At 40.2% G+C, this 20,228-nt stretch overlaps 1 protein-coding gene across 10 annotated transcripts in view; it reads left to right on the top strand.

Annotated features, from left to right (window-relative positions):
- Positions 1–20,228, top strand: part of ERBB4 (erb-b2 receptor tyrosine kinase 4) — a 1,202,068-nt gene that overhangs the window by 851,260 nt on the left and 330,580 nt on the right. For all 10 annotated transcript variants that reach the window (XM_059727137.1, XM_059727134.1, XM_059727130.1 and 7 more), the window contains exon 5: positions 10,041–10,106. In XM_059727137.1, the coding sequence (XP_059583120.1) occupies positions 10,041–10,106 (66 nt within the window). The remainder of the gene's footprint in view (positions 1–10,040; positions 10,107–20,228) is intronic.

Below are 20,228 nucleotides of genomic sequence, written 5' to 3'. Positions count from 1 at the left end.
GTTTCCAGGTGCCTCTGCGATTTGTAATCCACAGTAGCAGCTAGCAGTAAATTTGAGTGGGGGGAGGTGTGTTTAACCCCCCTGTCTGGCCCCAGACACTAGCTGGTGTTTGCCTGGTCAGGGGGCAGTCCCCCCAGAGACTTGGCTGCATCCCCAGCTGGGCCTCTCCCCTGCATCCTTGCCAGCCAGCCCTCACTGCTCCAGCTAGAGAGCAGAGGGACAGGGCCAGCCCTGCTCTCAGGAGTGGACAGCACAACCCAACCTGTGGGCATGCTGGGATGCTGGGGGACTCTGATTTAACTGAAGCCAGGAAGGACTCTGGGACAAAAGCATCATAAACTGGTTTGAGCCATTTTGAAACTATTTATGTTCACTGAGCTTCTATTATGTTACAGGTTTAAAGCAGTTTCTGATCACTTCAAGTGGTTTACGTGTAACTTCTGTCCCTAGCCATAGTGCCCAGAAGTGATCTTCATTGGGCTAAAAATCTCTGATGGCCCACAAAGGGTAAGTCACATAACTAGTTCATCTATGAACTGTATCTGTGGGTATACAGGCTGCCATAGTGTACACAGAAGAGATGTGGATATACCATACTCTGCCATCAGGTGGGGTGAGGAGTGGAATTCATCAGAATTCCCATGGAGGTCCTTGGTGCAAATGGCTTTATTTAGTGTTTGCAGAAGGGACTGAATTTAGGCCTGGGAGCAGTCACATTTAAGAAGACTCAGGGCCAGGTCCTAAACTTGTAGAATTAGATGGTGCTACTTTGAAGCTGTCTGGTATCTTATAATTATTTTAGTGAAAATGAAAATGAGTAGCATACGTTGATTTCTTTTCTATTACCAAAAGTTTTACTTTCCCTATCGCTCTCCTGTGAGACACACCTCTTCTGCCTCAAAGAGAAGAAATCCAGAAAAGCATGAGTCTCTCTTACTAGGTAATTAACTTTCAAATCAGTAGAAGAGATCTGAAGACTAGCATAGGGCTGGTAAAAAATGTAAATGATTTTTACTTAACAAAGGCATGTGAATGAATAAATGTGTGACAATAGGAATTGTCAGACAAGGACATGGAAAGCATTAAAGGCTGATAAAGGCAGAACAATTCATCATAACAATAGTATCTTTAATTCTTGGTAATGTTATGCTGAGTTGTTTGAATTATATTTTGATTTTTGCCATCAAATGTATCTTTTCATACATAAAACTAAGTAATTTTAGCTGTTAGAAAAACAACATGGAGCCCTATTTAAACCAGTGTCACATTTAAATAATGAAAAAAAAAGATATGAGGAATCTAGAAACATAGTATACCTGAATCATCTTAAACTTCTGGGAACTTAGAGCAAGTTATACCAGGATCCTTCTGTACCTTGCCATCAAAATTTGCACATATAGTCAGTTTCTGCAGTCACCCTTTGTTAATAATGAACTAGTTAATATATTACTGAAAAATGATTAATGGAAGTTTAAATTGTTGATCCATTCTTTTAGACAGTAAAAAGGCCAAAATGTTTACTTATAGCCATGACTTACAGCTGTCAAAATGCTCATTCTTGGTGTGTTTATAATTATTAATAGCACATGTATATAGTAAGCTAGTAGGATCTGTTAATCATTTATCAGCCCTGAATAATCCATTTATAAATGGAACCTTAATGTAAAGTGAAACTATTGCTACTCTCAGTTCTATTGTATTATCCTGCTATCCCTTTCTTTAGAGAACATGGTATCCTTAAGGCAGCTGTGACTGTTGACAAGGAACTGAGGTGGAAGCAGTGCTCATGTCTGTGCTACACTTAGCTTACGGCTAAGAGGAGGACTTCATTTTTCTTGTCTTGTCACTGACTTAATCTTTTGCAGTTTTGAACCAGTCTGCTTGAAATGATGAAGTCTGTCTTGAACCAAAGCAAAGCCCCCTCAGTTTTCAGGCTGGTACAAAGGTGAAGTAACCTTTTCAACTTCCAAGAAGGTAAACAAGTCAATTTTGTTGAGGTCACCTGACCCCAGCAGTCTTTCCTGTCCAAGTACAGGGGGGCTGGACCCGATGATTCTGTTACATCCCTTCCAGTCCCTAACATTTATGAATCTATGATAGCACTTTTAGATTAGAAAAGCAGAGGTAATACACTGTGTATTGGAATCCCCAACAGAAGTTTTATGCTGGAAGAGTATGAATATGGTTTCCTGCACCAGCCTGCATAATGAAAAGTTCATAGCATTAATGGTGTCCAAGGAAAGATCGAGTCATGGAATAAAACCATCAGATTTCTGCAGGGGTTGCCTGGACAAAAAAGAATGCACATAATCCTAAGTGAAGCTGTTCTTTGGAAATTAGATTTAATTAGAAGTCATATAAAATTATATATCCCTATTCTTTGCCTTCCCTTCAAGGTGATCAATTGTCAGAAACAGGTTTTTTCTCCTGCAAATAATACTCTATTGTGCAAGATGTTGGACAGCATCCTCAGTTTCTTCTAATGGTAGTGGGGCTTAATATTTTGTAATCCCATAGTCCACAAAGACCCAGTGGCTAAAGCAACAGGAAGGAGATCCTATCCCTTTTTGTTCCAGGCTTTGTTACTACTCCTTTCTTGAGAGATCCCTTTTAGACATTTCTTCATTTTGCAGGATTTGGATTTTTACATAATGCTTCTACACATATGCTCTGGGGCAGTGGTAGGGGCGCTTTAATTAGAGCAGCTCAGTTTGACAAGCTTTAGTTAAAACACCCTTGCCACTATTTTGAAGCATGAGGACACTGACTACATGAGATGCTGAAGCTGCTAATTAGTATACTCCAGGAGACTCATTTAATTGAGTCTGTTCTGTCGTGCTATAATTATACTGTTAGACCAGACAGTCCCACACACCTACAGACACCCATAGACTAGTAGGGAAGGTGTCCTTGATCTGGGCAATGAGCAGAAGCATTGCCCCACTGCTTCTTCTCCCCGCTCCTGTCCAGGAGGGGAGAGAGAAGTGGGGCAATGTTTCCTGTTCTTCCAGACTAGGGACAGAAATTATACATAAAACAGTATAAGTGATCAGAAACTGATTCCAATCTGTAACAGAAAAGAAGTTCAGTGTGCATAAACTACTTTCAAAATGACTGAAATCAGTTTAAGATAGACCTGTATGGCTGTAGTATCAGACTTAACTGATTTAGGTTAAATCAATTTATTGAACTCCTGTCCCAGATCCCCTCCAGATTCAAGTGAACTCAACAGTCCCCCGGCATAGCACGATGCTTTGCACCTCCCCCACAAACCCCACCTCGCAGGGTGGATAGGCTAGCCTTGACCCAAGATTTTTGCTCCAGCCAAGAACGGAAGTGTGCTCTAGTGCCCTCTGGCTTCTTACCTAGGCCACTGTAGGCATGTTGGCTACTTTCCCAGAACCAACAGTGAATGTCTCCTCACTTGCTTATCAATTCAATCTATACAGCATAGACTAACCTGTGAAGATTGAATTGATTCAGCTTCAGGCTTTTGACTGTCTGTACTTAGCCCCTTAAACCAAGGTGGCCATGATAGTCCCAGCATGCATTGTATACATTTGGAGGGAATAGAAGTCCAAGAAAGAAGGAAGAATAAATCTATTGCCATCTCATTCTGCTTCAGAAATGTACAGTTAATAAATAATCATGTTTTCTAAATTTATAGAAAAGTTAGAAAATAGATGCAGCTATAGGATATTTTTAGCTGTCTTGATAACCATCTTTTCCAGACTTAGGGCTAGAGTAGCCCACTATGCACCATCCCTTAACTCAGCCCCATCTTGGAGCATCTTTAGGAAGTGCTATTCCATAGAGATGCCCCCCCACCCCCAAAATTACAATTCCTTCCTTCCATCTTTTTCAAACATCACCACAAATGATCTTGCCACCACAACTTGCTGGCAAGTGTGAATGCAGGATATGATAGTTTCATAGTTGTTAGGGGCTGGAAGGGACCTTACAGATCATTGGTTCCAGCCCCCTGCACTTGGGCAAGAAAGAGGGCTGGCATCAAATGACTCCAGCAGGATGGGCATCAAGATGTTTTTTGAAGAGTGCTAGGGTGAATGACAGTACCACCTCGGGGGGGGGGGGGGGGGGGGGGCTGTTCCAAACCCTTAGCACTTGACTAGTAAAGAAGTTTTTCCTTATGTCTTGCCTGAAACAATCCTCAATCAGCTTGTGCCCATTATTTCTTGTCCTCCCCTGGGGGCCTGGGTAAACAGATGCTCCCTCAGGCCCTGATGTATGCCACTGATATACTTATAGGCTGCCATCAAGTCCCTTCTGAATCTTCTCTTCTCCAGGCTGAACAGTCCCAAGTCTTTCACCTCTTCTTGTATGACCTGGTCTCTAGGCCTCTAATCATGTGCATGGCCCTCCTTTGGACTCTCTCAAGCTTCTCCACATCCTTCCTGAAGTGCAGTGCCCAGAACTAGAAGCAGTACTCCAGCTGCAGTCTCACCAAGGCCAAGTAGAGAGGGAGGATGACATCTTTAGCCTTGCTTGAGATACCTTGGTAGATGCGTGCCAGTGTTTGATTAGCTCTGCCAGCTATGGCATCACATTGGTGGCTTATGTTCATTTTGTCGTCTATCACAACATCCATGTCTCGTTAAGATATTGTGCTAGCAAGCATAGCACTGCTGAGCCTGTAAATGTGTTGTGGATTATTTCTCCCAAGATGGAGCACTTTGCATTTCTCTGTGTTAAACGACATCAGGTTGAGTTCTGCCCACCTTGTGAGTCTGTCCAAGTCAGCCTGTATTGCCACCCTGTCTTTGAGCGTGACCACACTCCCTCATAGTTTGGTGTCATCAGCAAACTTTGCTAGTTCACTTTTAATACCCAAATCCAACTCATTGATGAACATGTTGAAAAGCACTGGTCTGAGTACTAAACCCTGAGGGATGGCCATGATGACTGAGTTCCATCAAGAAATACTCTCTGGGTCCTACCATGGAGCCAGTTACCTAGCTACCAGACCATAAAGCAGTCAAGGCCACATTTTCCCAATTTTTTTCATGAGGACTTCATGGGAGTCAGGTCAAAGGCCTTTTTGAAGTGCAGGTATATGACATCAACCTCATATCCCCCATCCAGGTGGCAAGTAACTTGATCATAGAAGGAAATTAAGTTAATCTGGCAGGACCTGCCCATAACAAAGCCAGGTTGGCCATCTTTCAGAATACTTCCTTCTGCTAGCTTGTCTATAATGGATTCTTTGATAATTTTCTCCAAGATTTTACCAGGGATTGAGGTCAAACTGATTGGCCTGTACTTTCCTAGATCCCACTTTCTCCCTTTCTTAAAGATAGGCACCACGTTGGCCTTCTTCCAAACTTCTGGGAACTCTCCTGAGTGCCACGAGTCTTTAAATAACTTTTCCATTGGCTATGCAATTTCATCAGCCAGTTCTTTTAGCACTCCCAGGTGTAGTTCATCTGGTCCTGCTGACTTGTAGATATTTAACTTTTGTAGGTGCTCCCCCACAAGATCTATGCCAACTATGGGAGGGTGGTCACCCCCTCCATGATCATCCTGTATCCTGTCAAGCAGGCTAACACCCTTGGACTGGTGGAATACCGATGTGAAGTATTCATTCAGAAGTTCAGTTTTGTCCTGAGTGTCATTTATCAGCCTTCCCATTTCACTGATCAGGGGCCCTATGCTCGATGGAGTGTTTGTCTATAAAATATATAGGCTATAGATTATGTTCTTCCTTCCTGCTCTATGGAATGGGAATAAACAGATTCCCAAAAGCTGTTTTCTCTGAGAACTGGATGAAAAATGTTCTAGTAGACCATCTAGGAAGAGAAAGGAGGTTCATTCTCCTTTCCTAGCTGATGAGGGCATAGATCAATTCAGTCTAAACCTTATTGATTGTTTCTTGTGTTAAAGTTTTCCTTGTGTTTACTGTTTGTGTCTCACCCTCACTTCTAATTTCCACAGTTATAAATCAATTTAGATTTATTAGCTTTCTGTACAAAACTCCAGTAGCCTCTTAATAATAATTATCATTATTACTGATTAAAGTTGCATTATTCATGCCAGATGGAGTCCCTTTCCTGTCAACCAGAATGAGTTTGTATTATGTAGTTATAAGGTGTTTGTGATCTAAATAAACAGATGGCATAATGTGACTGCAAATGATATGCTGATGATGTCAGCAACAATGGTTTCCAGGCATAATTGCTTTAAATGAACTCTAATGCAGCAAGGATTTCAGACTTTTTAACAAGGTAGCTGGTGTATACAGTATAATTACTATACAACTTAATCAATAATGCCATCAACACTATAAGCATTAGTAGTGAAGGTTGCTTTTGAGAATATAGTCCTTACAACTTGCTCCCTTTAAATCATTGTCTTCTTCCAGGCAGTTAACATATTTGCAGCTAAAAAATGTGCCATCGGGTGAATAAAAACCCATTTTTTCTTTGAGTTAGAATCCCAAGTTCCAAAACCTTAGCAGAGGGACATAGACATTTTCCTCCACTGACTTTTCCAAACTATGTTCAGATAAATATATGTTATATATCACAGTATTACCATGCTTGCAGACCTAGGGGTTGGGAAAGGGAGCTGCATGTTTTCTCCAGGTAAAAAGAAACTAGAAACTTTGATAATATGCTAGGGACCTAGGGCTATATTATTCAGTTTAAGGTTGAAGCAAAAACAAAAGTAACTTTATTGGAATGTGCATTCATTTGATATATTACATACTATGTATGAAAATTACAACAAACTAGTAAAAAATACTCAAATATGTTGCTTTCTTAGTAATGTAGTTATTAGAATTAAATGCACATCTCTTACAGATTCATAAAAGAAAATCGAGCCTTCTTGAGCATCTTGATAGTGTATCCAGTACTTCACTGGAAGTTATTTCCACACCTGATTTAATGTTTTTAGCTAGAGTAAAAAATAGTCTTCAGAGCTGTAAAATAGGAATTACATTGACAGGACCACCTAACAGAGAGTGGAATTGCAGAAGAAAGGATACCTTGATTATTGGAGCACTAAAACAATTAAAAAAGGTGAAAGGGTCCTTACCACTTACAGAATGAAGAGTTTAGAAGGAATTGGGCAGATTATAATAAACCATGAAGTCAAGTGACTCTTCACTGCTGCCTGAATAGAAAATCTGCTGCCACTGCCACACAGTTGGTTTTAAACTTTGGGTGGACCAGGAATCAAAGGGGGGGATGCAACTGCACTACTGAACCCCCCTGGATCTGCCTCTATTACTAGGTAGGACAATTAACACATTAACAGAAAGATTCCTAATGACTCCCATGGGATCCTGGGTCTGATAACAAATAGACGTTTGCTTAATACATTTTCTAAGCAATACTTTATGTGGAATAAAAGAATCAAAGATGAGGACAGATCAGTTTGGTTATAAGGTCAAGTGAACTTATATGCTGTCCAGAACTTTAACAATGCTTTAAGCAAGTTTCTGCAAAGTTTCTGCAGAAATGACTTAGTGATAGATGTAAGAAATATGTGCAATGCCTAAATTTTAGGAGCTTGGTCCCTAGAGGAATGGATTCCAACACCTAGAGTTAGATGCCTAGGCTTCCTGTACAGTACATGAGTAGTTATCAGCTAGAGATAGACAATAGGAAACACTTAACAGAGAGTTCTGTCTGAGATTCTTTCCCTCTGCAAGGCTGAGGCCCTTCCATCCACTTGAGATCCAAAGCCAGGAACTCATTCCTGAGAGAGAGTGCTTACAATTTTTTTTTTCCATAGGCAGAAGAGGATAAGCTGGTAATAGTTGTAATGAGGCTGCTCACCTTTTATATAATTTTTAGTGGTAGAAAACTCATTTAAAAAGTGCAAGACTTGAGTTCAATTCCTTTCTTAGCTTGTGGGATTCAAGCTCACACCTCCCACCTTCCAGGTATGCCCTAACTACTAGGCATTAGGTGATTAAGTGTGAGGGGCATATTCAGGGAACATATATGTTGTTCCATAAGTTATCCATTACAGACAGACAACAGCCAATGGGATAGAGTATCAGCATGTCGCTGGGAGGAGGGAAGGGGGTTGGGATTGTTATAGAGTCTCCTGTGGGCCACAAATCCTTTAAGGAGAGCTTCCTGCAGGGCACAAAGCTGTACTCCTACTCAGTCACAAGGGTGGTGCTGCTTTTCTTTGTCTGACCATCCGTACTTGCACCCAATCTTATTCTGATGAATCATAGATTGTTAGGGACTGGAAGGGACCTCGCAAGATCATTGGGTCCATCCCCCCTGCACTAGGCAGGAAAGACAACTGGGGTCAGGTGGCCCCAGTGAGGTGACCATCCAGTCTCCTCTTGCAGATTTCCAGGGTAGACGATTGCACCACCTGTGGAGGGAGTGTATTCCACAGTCTGGACACTCTAACTGTGATGGATCTTCAATCAAGCTCAAAGTTTCTTAGTTTTTTAGACAGTTCAATTTTTTATGGACTTTACAAACAGGCATTTTTACCCTTTTTGTATAGACTGTCCATAAATTTACAGACAGTTAGCAACCCTGACAGAAGTACCTAGTGAGTTTAGGCAGCTTCTGAGTAGTGGGGGTAGAAAGGATTTGTGGTAGGGATTTCAGTTTGGACTTAGGTGGCTAAAGATCACCTAAGCCTTATTTTAACTGCCTAAGGCCTTCTTTAGATTTAGTTTTTAGTTACAGTCCTTCACCTCTTAGGAGTGATCTTATTGCTTTTATTTATTGTTGCAGTGTTCAGTTGTTTTGGTGTACCGTTTCTTGTGTGACATCCATCACTAACAAGGAACTATGTGGTTCCATTTAGGGCAGCCAGTGTAAATCTTTGTGTTAAAGGCCTAAAATAGTATTGAAAATATACTTAGTATTGAAAATATATACAGTTTGGTTTTCTTATCCATATGATAGCATTTTGTCTTAAGATCTACAATTTGAATATATTAGGCCTGTCTGAAGTGGCTAGTATTCGCTTCGGACTTGGATTTGGCTAATTTGGGGGACAGTGATTCAACTCGGTGATTCGAATCACTGTCCCAGATCGATTCAGCTGAATCAGCCCTATGCCCCGCTTGCTCTTCTAACCCCGTCAGTGGCTGCCCCACCTGGCTCCAGTTCCCAGCTCTTTGAAAAAAAAAAAGCCTGGCACTCACTGGCTGTTGCCATGCAGAGGGGTGATCCCTGCTGCCCCCCTGTGCTGTGTGGGGAGCTCTGTCACGAGCCCCCCAAAGCCCCAAGGCTGCTTCAGCAGCCAGTGAGTCTGGGGCTTTTATTTATTTATTTATTTTTTAAAAGAATCAGGAGCTGGGGCCAGGGGGGGCGTGCTGGAAGAGTGGGCAGGGGTCAGGGGGCTTGTGGCAGAGTCCCCCACATGGCATGGGGCAGTGGGGGGGCAGCAGGGATTGCCTCCCTGTCTGGCAGCAGCCAGTGAGTGGGGGCTTTTTTTTAAAGAACTGGGGCCAGGCAGGGCAGCCATGGCAGGGGGGGGGGAAGGGGCTGGGACAGCAGGAGGGGGTCAGGAGGCAATCAGTTGGGTTTCTCCAGTCCCCTCCCCCCTCCCCCCACTTACCAGCACAGAGTCTACGTCTAGCTCCCTGCGGCAGCAAGCAGGGACTGTCCAAATCTCCAAAGCTCTCCGATTCTTTTTTTAATTGATTCGGAGAGCTTCAAATTGATTCAGACCATTTAATTGGTCTCCTGATTTGATTTGGATTTGGAGATTTGGCCACCAAATCGGGCTCAATCTCCTCCAAATTGAATCAGCACCCGAAGCTTTGCGCAGCCCTAGGATATATGTGTAAAATAAAAACAGAGTTAGGATATGAAGTGCCAACCTAATGAAGTTCCTCAGTTTCACTTATGTTTTACACCTGTGCTTGGCTGTTTAACTATATTATTTTTAGTCCATGTCCAACTTTAGTAAGATACAAATATTTTCATAACACAGCAGTAGAAGCTTTACTTGAGGAACTGCAAGAGGTCCAGAACTGAAAGATTTAAAGTAAACTGAATTTCACATTTCTTTTTCTGTTTTTTCCCCTGAAGGTGGACGATGTCACAAATCCTGTACAGGCCGATGCTGGGGACCCACAGAGAATCACTGCCAGACCTGTAAGTATATGAGGATAGGAAAGATAGGAGTGGAAAGTTTGGAAGAGCATTTCCAGAGTGTTCACTTGAGAGGGACACTGTCAAGGTTTTAATAGAATTTTTAAATAGTTAAAATATTGTCCCCTATATAGAGTCCAATAAATTGCCTGTTTCTTCTAAGTGCATTTGTTCTTCTCCATTCAGCATTTTTTTCCTGTGCTTCTGATGAACTTAAGAGAATTTACTTGGTTATCTTCACTTGATGTCAACATGGAACATTGCTTTGGGGAATTGTGCTTGCTTGCTACTTTGAAATATATTGGAGTGAGCATAACAACAAGAATACCAGACTCTGGGCCAGATCCTGAAATAGTGGCAGGTGACCTAGTCAGATGCTGAATGCCCTAAAATCCCCTTACATTCAGCAGCAGCTGGAGGCTAAATATCACCTTGCAGAAAGTCATTCTTGATAATGATTTTAAAATACAGTCCATTGTATTTTGGCAGCAGTGGCAATCCCTTAATACGAGGAATATAGTCTTTCAGGAAATAGGGAAATTATCAGTGATTTCAGAATGGAGTCAGTCGTGTTTAGGTTCTATCTAAATGGAAGATCATAGATATTGCTTTTTAAAAAAGGCACACATTATCTTGATTTTTTAAGAACATCATAATAGCAAATGTGTTCATAAAAAATAATCATCCAGAAAGAGAGTCTCCTCCCATCATGTTTCTAAACTGATTATACAGACATCTTGGAGCCATAAACCCCAACATTAGCAAAATGTGAAAGAAAGAAAACTAAGAACTTATAAACAAAATCATAATCTATCATTTTTTCTAAAAGGAATACGTTTGGAGATGAGCAAATATAAGATTTTCCTTTTTTAAAGGCAGCATCTTGAAAATTGTGCTTACTAGATTCAATCTTCTTAAGAAGTCAAAGAGCTTGTAATATTTTCACAAGTCAGACAGTTTTCTAGATCACTGATAGTAGGGGTGCATTTTTCACATTGTTCCTCCCAGCTGATTCTTCTCCTGTCTGAGGCACATATGCTGTTGGTAAAGATTGCCATATAGGTTACTTACTTCTAGTTGAGAAATGACTCTAGTAAAAAGCTCAGTGGTTCATTAAATCATTCTACCCTATTGGCCACAAATACCAAAGAAAAACCTTTTGCTTCAAATAGAATTTGACCTGTTCCATGATTAAAAGTGTTCTTGGCTCGATTGCAGCATCATTGAATAATGCATCACGTACAGTGGTATTAAGAGAAGAATTGTTCTTCTTTCTGCCCAGTGGATCATGACAGAACTCCTCTTTCATTTCCTCATACCCTTATGATGATCAGAAAATAAGTTAATGCTGAAAAATATTCTTTAAATCAGTTTCCTGCTGAACCAGTGGTGAAAAAGAACTGGACATTAGTTTGGCAGAAACTGTTTTTTGTCGAAGCTAGATTAGAATTAATATATGGTCTTTCTTTGTCTGTTCTACCCAGTAGAGCTGTTGCTCTCTCAAATGTATGCATATCCTAACAACTTGGGGAAATATCCAAACACCTGTCCAAACCTTTGAACCACTTGTCACTAGCCCCTAAACAGATCATAGTAATATCAGAGTGGGTTCTAGCTTAGCCTTGGATTCCTGCAGGTAAATGCTCTAATTCAGTATTATGTGGCATTCTGTTACCTTCAGTGGGACTCTGTGCAGCTGCAGAAGTCCACCTACAGAATTGGTTCCTTAAGTCTAGGCAGAGCTGCAATAAGATAAGCAAACAGATTTAGTGGATTAAAGTAGTAAGACCAGAGTGAGCAAAATTTATCTGCAATGTTGTTCTGAAGTCAAAAGCTTAGCAGAGCTATACAGTAGGTTTACTCTTTGGAGTGACAACCATCTCTCTTTACAGTGACTGAATGCTTAGATTGGAGCTTTGGGAACAGACTAAGGCTTGAGCCTGGGTACAAAAATAATAAATGATAAAAGGAAGCAAGCTATCCAGACTCCAGAAAGATATGTAGACCATGCACATCTCATTTGAAATAGCTACCCAATGCCCTTTTGCCTTTGAGCACAAATCAGGATAGCTCTCTGCAACTTCTTACTATCGGGAATTGTAGATATTTTATTTCAGATATCCCCTATCCCCTATGGCCAAAAGTCAGCCTAAGTAAATACTGCAGGAGGTGGGGAGGAGGGAGAAGGGAGAAGGGGGAATGTTTCATGTTAGATTGGTGGTATGCACTTCTTTGAAATCTTCTATGCATTTTGTACTTATTTTGGCAGTAATTGTTCCAGCCAAAATATTTTGTTCCCAAAACAGCTTTCATGCAGTTATATGTGCATTTTTAATAGTTTCCTTTTTAATGAGATACTAAAGCAAAGAAGGGAAAAAAATCTAATGAGCCCCTCTCCTAAGATAAGATTTAAATGATTTTCCATGAAAAAGGATAAATCCAAAAGATCTTAATCCTTGTTTTTCATTTCAAATTACATGAAAGGGAAAAAAGCAACAAGATACTTTTGTTCTAGCATAAATGTCTACCAAATATTTGCTTCTTGTGTTGCCTTCCAGCTATTTCTCTCTATCTGGAGCACCTGCATTTAACTGCCTTACTGTCTATACCAATGTGACGTACATTTACATATTTAAGAAGACAATTATAAATAGTTTTCTAAAGAGATAGAGATGGGATCATTTGAGGATTCCATCTTATGCGATTAACAACCCATTTTATATCATTTTATAATTGGAAATTATAGTAAATATTAATGACAAACATTATAAAAAATGACTAGAGATTTTGAATACCTTACTTTGAGGACAGGCTAATTTACCGATTTCTTACAGAAGGGTCTGATTTTATAAAAGGCAGTCAATACCCATGGAATAAAAGTTAATGCCCTTTGAAGACAAATATACAAAACTCTCGATATGCAAACATCGCTACTCATTTTTTAAAATGATTTGCTAGGCCTTGTTTATTGTTTCGCCTCTTTATTTCTGTGGCTTTTCCCCTCATTTCACTATGAAAGAAATTGAAACTGCTATAAATTGAATACATGATTTTATTAAAATGACAGATTATGCCCTGTGTCCTAGAAAAATGTAGGTGCAAGAAAGGAAAATGATTAAATTAAAATTTAGTTCTCACTTATGGAATGTGGGGAATGCAAATAGGCTTTAACTCAAACGCAAAACGTAAACATATAATAAGGTAAAATGCTATGTATGAGCATGTGCATGAGAGACAGAGAGAGAGAGAGAGAAAGTGTACAGGAGTTTGTCCCAAGCACAATTGTATTTACAGTCTTTGTGTAACTGGCATTGTTTAGTAAAAGAAAGTGCCAGTGCAGTAAGTATCCAATTAGAGCAGTGAAAATGAACTATGGGCTGGTGGGAGAGAGAGAAAAAGAGCTGAACCAGCTGCCTAGATCAATCAGGGTAACCTATCGTCTTTGCTAGAAGCCAGGATCTTTAATTAAAATCCTTGTATTTCACTAATAACTTTGCATGTTCATAAGATTTTTTATTGATTTCAGTTATTTCCCATTTTTTTTTTTTGCTTCATAGATTTACAATCCCTTGACATAATTTAAAATTAAGGGAAACATTGAGATAGCCTGATTAATTACATACATTTGTGAAACAAAGCAACATCTTTCTTCCCCAGCACATTTATTTAACATGACTGTCAGCGAACAGCAAAGCATCTTGCCATTACCCTTCTTGTTCCCATTTCCTCCATTTAAATAATCTGCAAATCTTGAAATGAAGTTGATGTTAGCCCCACTAGTTTGTATTCTGGGCCTTAATCTTGCAGGTAGTTCCATAAAGAGATATCCTTAGCTCAGCATACACTTCCATTGAAATCAGATGTATCTGCTTAGAACACCAGGCCTTTCTCATTGCAAGAGGGACTTTCCTGCCAGTTATACTGGTGCAACCCAGAGGAGAATTGATGCCTCCTATTTTTGCTAAGGATGCTAAGTGTCTGGCTATCCTATAGGATGTTCTCACAGCTCACAGCTGCATGGGGTCTGTCTCCACCTTGATGTGGACCTCACGGATTTTGACTAGGCTGCTGACAGGAGCTACAGTGCACCTTCTAGTTCTCGTTTGCTCCAGCACCCACTGTGTGTTGCAGCCAGGCACCTTCTGCTCCTTCGCTCCCACTTCTGGAAGGAACTGAATGGGGCAGCAGTGGACAGGGGAAATGAGGGTGTTTTTACATGTGCACTAGGAATAGGGTGGCGGGAGGGGGGGCGAGGGTGATTTAAATAGAGTAGCTCCAAGTGCCACTGTAATTAAAGAACCCTCAGCATCTCATGCACCAATGTTCCCGTGCTTCAAAATGGTGGCAGGGGCACTTTAACTACAGCTTGTTGAATGAGCTTTAGTTAAAGTGCCCCCACTGCCGCTTTGAAGTGCAGGGATGCTGATCTATGAGATGTGGAGACTGGCTGGAGTGTGCTAATTAGTATGCTCTAGCAGACTTGATTAATCGAGTCTCCTCCGATGTTCTGTAGGTACAGCGCATTGGAGCAGCCTCCTCGCATATGTACAGGTACCCTGATTGTCAGCTGTAAGGAAAGAGGCCTAATATTGGTGCCAGAGCTTCCCTTGCATCCTTTCTGCAAGCACTTTGATAGGTGGCCACAGCACCAATCTACCAGCCGCTGTGTAGTGTCCTGAGCCTCCTGCTTCCTCTAGCACAGGACTTACCAGCTGCCTCTGCAGCCTTACAATAGTCAGTAAACAGCCCCAGGTAAGTGCAACAGCAACTTCCAGCACCTCCCACTCTCCAAATCCCCAGCCCAAATGCACATGTACCCAGGAAGCAACTAGTTTCCTTCACCCACTGAGACTAAACATTGTTCAGCCCTAACTTCTGTCCCCTGCCTAATTTCTCAGGGCAATTTTTTACATATATATTGACTCATTATGTAATTTGCACTGAAATGTCCCTCACTGGCAAGGCTTGGCAGCTGTATCTTGGAAGTGAGGAGACATCTTTGAGTACTTGTCAAATACTTAGTATAATGACTTGGGCAAAACAACAGCTGGAAACATTCATCACTTTCTTCCACTGGGTAGTTCTGTAGAGCATATCTCGACTTAAAAGTGTACAGAGAGATGATTACCACAAGGGAAAATCATCCAGGTCAATTCTACCCATTTAGCCCATGTAAGCTTGTAGATTTCCATTGGGGTCATCCCATTATAGTTGAAGGACCACAGACATTTATTTTTAGAAGCTAGAGTTTCAGAGCTTCTCCAGATGTTATTATCTATAGGACTATGTTGAACTTGAGAGGAAATCCTTTCACTGTGAATTGCCTTAATAGAAAGATCCTAACAAACCTCAGTCAGCTTGCACTCTTAATTTTAATAGCACCAAAGCAGGAAATCTGGAAATTCCTTGTTTAGAAGTACAACGCCTTTAATGGTTCTCATGCAAATATAATACACAATGCACTGTAGGATAAATAGTTTATATTGTAAACTTTTCCTAGAATGAAATGTTGGTATGTTATTCATGTGCTTGGTAAAGAGACAGTTGTCGCTGCTGTGCACTGCAGCAAAGGGGTCGGGACCTTAGAAGCCGTCAGGAGGGTACTTGTGACACATGGAGTGAAATTAATTAGGCAGACGCTTATCGGTTGCAAAGCAAGATTATTTACTCACGCCGTCAAGGTGGTGAATAACAGAGGTCAGAGATACTTGGTTAGTTACAGCTTAGGGTTCGTAGGTCGGTCTGCATAAGAGTTCGGTGGTCGGGCAGAAAAGGTCTGGCCGGCGGGTCGTTGATTTACGTCTGAGATTGGGTCGAGACGCAGGGGGGCACTGACAAGTGATCAAATTGTCAGTTACTCTGATACGTGTGATCAGAGGTCTCCAGGTGTATACGGAGTTGATCTCTCCGACTTCACGGAAGTGAAAACGGGTTTTATTTGTGTAATAGCCAATTGCTTTTAGCCACGTCATAAATGTAATTAGAATCGCCAATTATCTAGCGGTCTTTGCTAGGGTTCTATCTCACAGGGCTACTCCCTGTTTTTTTTTTTTTTTTTGACCAATTATAATGATTTATGTAAAGCACAGGTTAAAGTTTCATTTCTAGTTAGTGGCGCAGCAATAAATTTCTTTTTGACATGCGCAACAAAAAAACCCTGTTACTATCATCTTGTTAGTTAACCCTTAGTTAACCTAGTGCAGACTAAAACTGTTTTGAATGGTTTTACTTGCTTGTGACATGGGCACTACTTAATTGGGTTGTGACAACAGTAAAAGAAAATCAGCTAGTCCTAATATGGATTTTGTAAGCAAATTCATTATTTTCCAATACAAATTTTAAAAGTCTCTAATGTGAGCAGGGTGATAGAGGTCTTGATTTAGCATGTGCCTAAACTCAAACAAGCAAGCAATCCCACTGAAGTTAACATGCTTTCATATTTTCCTGAATCAGGACCAGAGTCCTCTGGACCAGAGTATATAAGCCCTGCATGTTTCTAAATTTAACATACTGAGGAAATACCTTGTAATGCATGGTCTCTTAAAAAGCTATGGAACTTATAGAGTAACAATTTCCATAGCTTTCAGAGTACAAAAGCCTTAGAAAGGTAGAGTCCAACAGTAATTATAGGTGAAACTGTTCAAAAATTTTTGCACTCCAAAAAAAACACCCTCCCTCTCTCTCCCCCAGCCCCGCACAAACCTCAACTTATCTGGGAACTTGCTGAGCCCATGCCAGTGAACTTCTCACTTCCCGATTTTTTAATCTTTCCCTATTCCCCTTCCAAATGATGGAAGTAGTAGACATTTTGATATTTATAGGATGGAGGAAATAAGTGTGTGTAGCCCGAAGAGCAATGGAGAATAAATCCCAAATAACTAAAGCTAAAAGATGGTGGCTTGGGAAAAAGAGACAAGTTACTTTTCTTTCCCTCACAATCCCAGCAAAAGCATTTCCCAGGTCTTTTGCTACCATAAATGTCTCTTCTACAAAGTGGAGACTTCATCAGGCCTCTGATTTCTGTATTTGGGGAAAGGAAGAGTAGAGGGAATAGATCTGCTGCACTATACAGTATGCCAGGAATATTTTTAATCTGTAAATTACTTAACTGTTTAAAGTTCTTCCTAAACTTGAATATAAGGAAAACTCCTCCCAATAATTCTCCTTTTTACAGTAGACTCCATGCAAGAAGAGTATTTTAAAAAATAAGTCATTAAGTCAGGAAATGACCATGGTGCCGAATGGGGACATGGGGCTTTTTCTGTTGACCACCTGAAGAGCATAATGGAAGTTAGGAAAACAAGGAGGAATCTATGTAACATAGGCAGTCTTCCTGGCCTGTGGAGCTATTCCTCAGGGAGAGGGTCTCAGAGAAAGTCAGCTTTTGTAATATTAAGAAATATATGCAATTGCTTCCAATATGATTTTAATATAATTCCCACAATCAATAGTTTTATGATGTACTGATTATTACCCTGGCTTCCTGAGGCCACAATAAATAGCACACTTTAAAATATAATTAATTATGTGAATCATAGGAATTTTCTACACACAGCCAGATTTTTAAGTTTTAAAAAGTGTTAGATTTTTTATAGTGAAAGAGCAAGGACTTTTTATTGGGGGGCAGGGAGAGGGTGCTTTTCTTTTTAACAGCTTTGCTATACTTAAAGGTTATAATGTGTTATATATGTCTTCCTTTTTCAGTTTTAATATTTTAAATTGCATCAGCCTGAAATTTGGCTCACAAACACTTGGCCCTAATACAATTTGCTCTTTTTTTTAATACAAAATAGTATTAAATCCTCAGAGCTTCAAAATACATATATATGAGACTTGCTTTTCATGGTTTTCTTATCCAATTTCAAGCCAAGGGGAAAAAAAAAAACCCTGCCGTCACACACAGGACATCTGGGCTAATTTTTAAAAGTAGAGTTGCAAATAATACAAATTGAAGTAAAATGGATGCTAAATTGTAGAGCTATCCTGTGGTCCATCAATGAGAGAGAAAAATTTCCGCCCAGGTCTAAAAACCACCATCTCCTAATGCTGGCTTCCTGCTGTCTTCACTGTCTGACTTTTTCCCTTGAGCTTGTCCTCTGGATCCACTCATTCCTTGTTAATAGCTTGTGGCTGTTAAGATAAAATAGAACCAGCTAGCTCATGGAATTGCTGAAAGTATTTTAGGTAACAAAATTGCCAACGCCAGGCATTCAAAAGTTCTCAGACTGGCTTGAAAATAATGAGATTTTTTAAAACAAAACAAAAGTTGTTTGTTTCTTTCTGTTTTGGGGGTTATTAGCATTCAATATTTGCAAACTTTTCTAGGCAATGATGAGGGGAAAAAAACTTTCTTTAAAAAAACAAAATATTATTTTCACCCTGTCCCTACAGGCTGTGAGTTGGGGATGAGATGGTAGGGGGGAAACAATGATATGGTACAATGCAGGCATGGAAACTATAGGTCAAAATGCCAGCTGAAATAAATCAGTATAAGTTCATTAACTTAGGTGGATCTTCATCAGTTAAGAATCTGGCCCTATCAGTTAATTTTGCAGCTGTGGTTGTGTTCCTAAACTGTGAACTGTGGTCTGTGGATAACAAACTATTTATGTGCATTGCTTTTGCATATCTGTTTTAATGTTATCTATAGTTATGATATTTTTCAATTGAAATGACCTGCTCATTCATTTTGCAAGTTAGCATTAAAAAACCCTGCCAATTGTGTTGCAGTTGAGTTTGCATAAATCACAAAAGACCCTTTTTCTATCCATAAGCTCATGCTTCAGCATCAGGATGGATTTAGTTCATTCTAAATGCATCACTCTATTCCCTCATAACTTAAATGCTGACTACTTCATGCCACCTTTTGCTTATCTGCACCTTCATTGCCTAAATAAATAGTGTGCATTCCTGCATCTCTTGAAGTTGCTGTCAGAGTTAATTGTGGGGACTTCATATTGAAAAGAAGGTTCTTTTAGACTATAAAATTTCTCTACTTTTTAAAAATACAGTGCTCACTGTAGAGAAGTCAGCAATTAGGTAAGTAATACTGTGGACTGAAAAGCTGAGGTGGGGGGTGCACATGCATTGAACCCTTGGAAATTGTTTCCATTTATAAGGAATTACCTGTTTTAGAACTAAATTATTTCAGAGACAGGAACAGAGCTTCTTGGCCCAAGAGCTGATATTCTACTTGGAGGAGCGGGGGGTCTGTTGACTTCCCTGGAAATTGTTAACTCCTTCTACATTTCCCATCTTTAAAAAAGGACTTCATGAGTTAAGAATCACAGTTAGACTGTATTGTACTGTTATGCAATCTTATCTCACAAGCCAAATGGCAGTTAATTGATCAAGGGTGAAGTTATGCATTACCCTTAGACCATGCTAACGGCACTTCAAATATGAGTATCTGCACCTGAAAGCTCATTAACTCATGCTAAGTGCCCTCTGAATGTCTCAAAGTTATGCCACTTTAGATGAGGGTTATCTCTAGTTCATACTAAAGTAATTTCAGTCTGCTCCACAGGTATTTAAAAAAAAAACAAAAACTTTTTTGAAATTCTACAGCATCCTATGATGCACATCTCTTAGCCCATGTACCCCCACCCAGACCAGGGACAGAGCTTGGTGTTCTGGCTCCTAGCCATGCCCTTGCTCACCAGCCTTCTAGTGGAAAGTCGGGGGTGTGCAGGCAAGAAACAGTATTAACCCTTAGCATGTGATTAATAACATTTTAGCATGGTCTAACTTTAACACTGCTTAACAGTACACATATTATATATGGTCTAAGTATAGCATGTAGCTTCACCCTATTAGTTTTTATATTTGGTAGGAATCAGCAGAGCAAAGGCTTGACCCTACATCTTTTATCAGAGAGAAATGCTCTAACCATTGGCTTATTGCTTGCCTGTAAAAGATCTACATTTGTATGCATCTTGGGCTTTTTGGAGGGATTCAGGAAAGGGGGAGTACAAGAAAGTTGGTTCATGGTTTTGTTTCAGTGTAAAAGATCTAAAAATATCTCCAAAACTAAACATATTTTTGCAAGCAGAATTACTGCTTTCCAGCCGGCCTTAGGGTTGAGCTTCCTCACACTAGCTAGGGTCTGTTTTTCTATTCTGAGAA

The sequence above is a fragment of the Alligator mississippiensis genome, chromosome 4 (genome assembly GCF_030867095.1).
Source record: "Alligator mississippiensis isolate rAllMis1 chromosome 4, rAllMis1, whole genome shotgun sequence".
Taxonomy (NCBI): Eukaryota; Metazoa; Chordata; order Crocodylia; family Alligatoridae; genus Alligator; species Alligator mississippiensis.
Note: the sequence above shows the minus strand (reverse complement) of the source record. Positions and strands in the feature narration are given on the sequence as shown.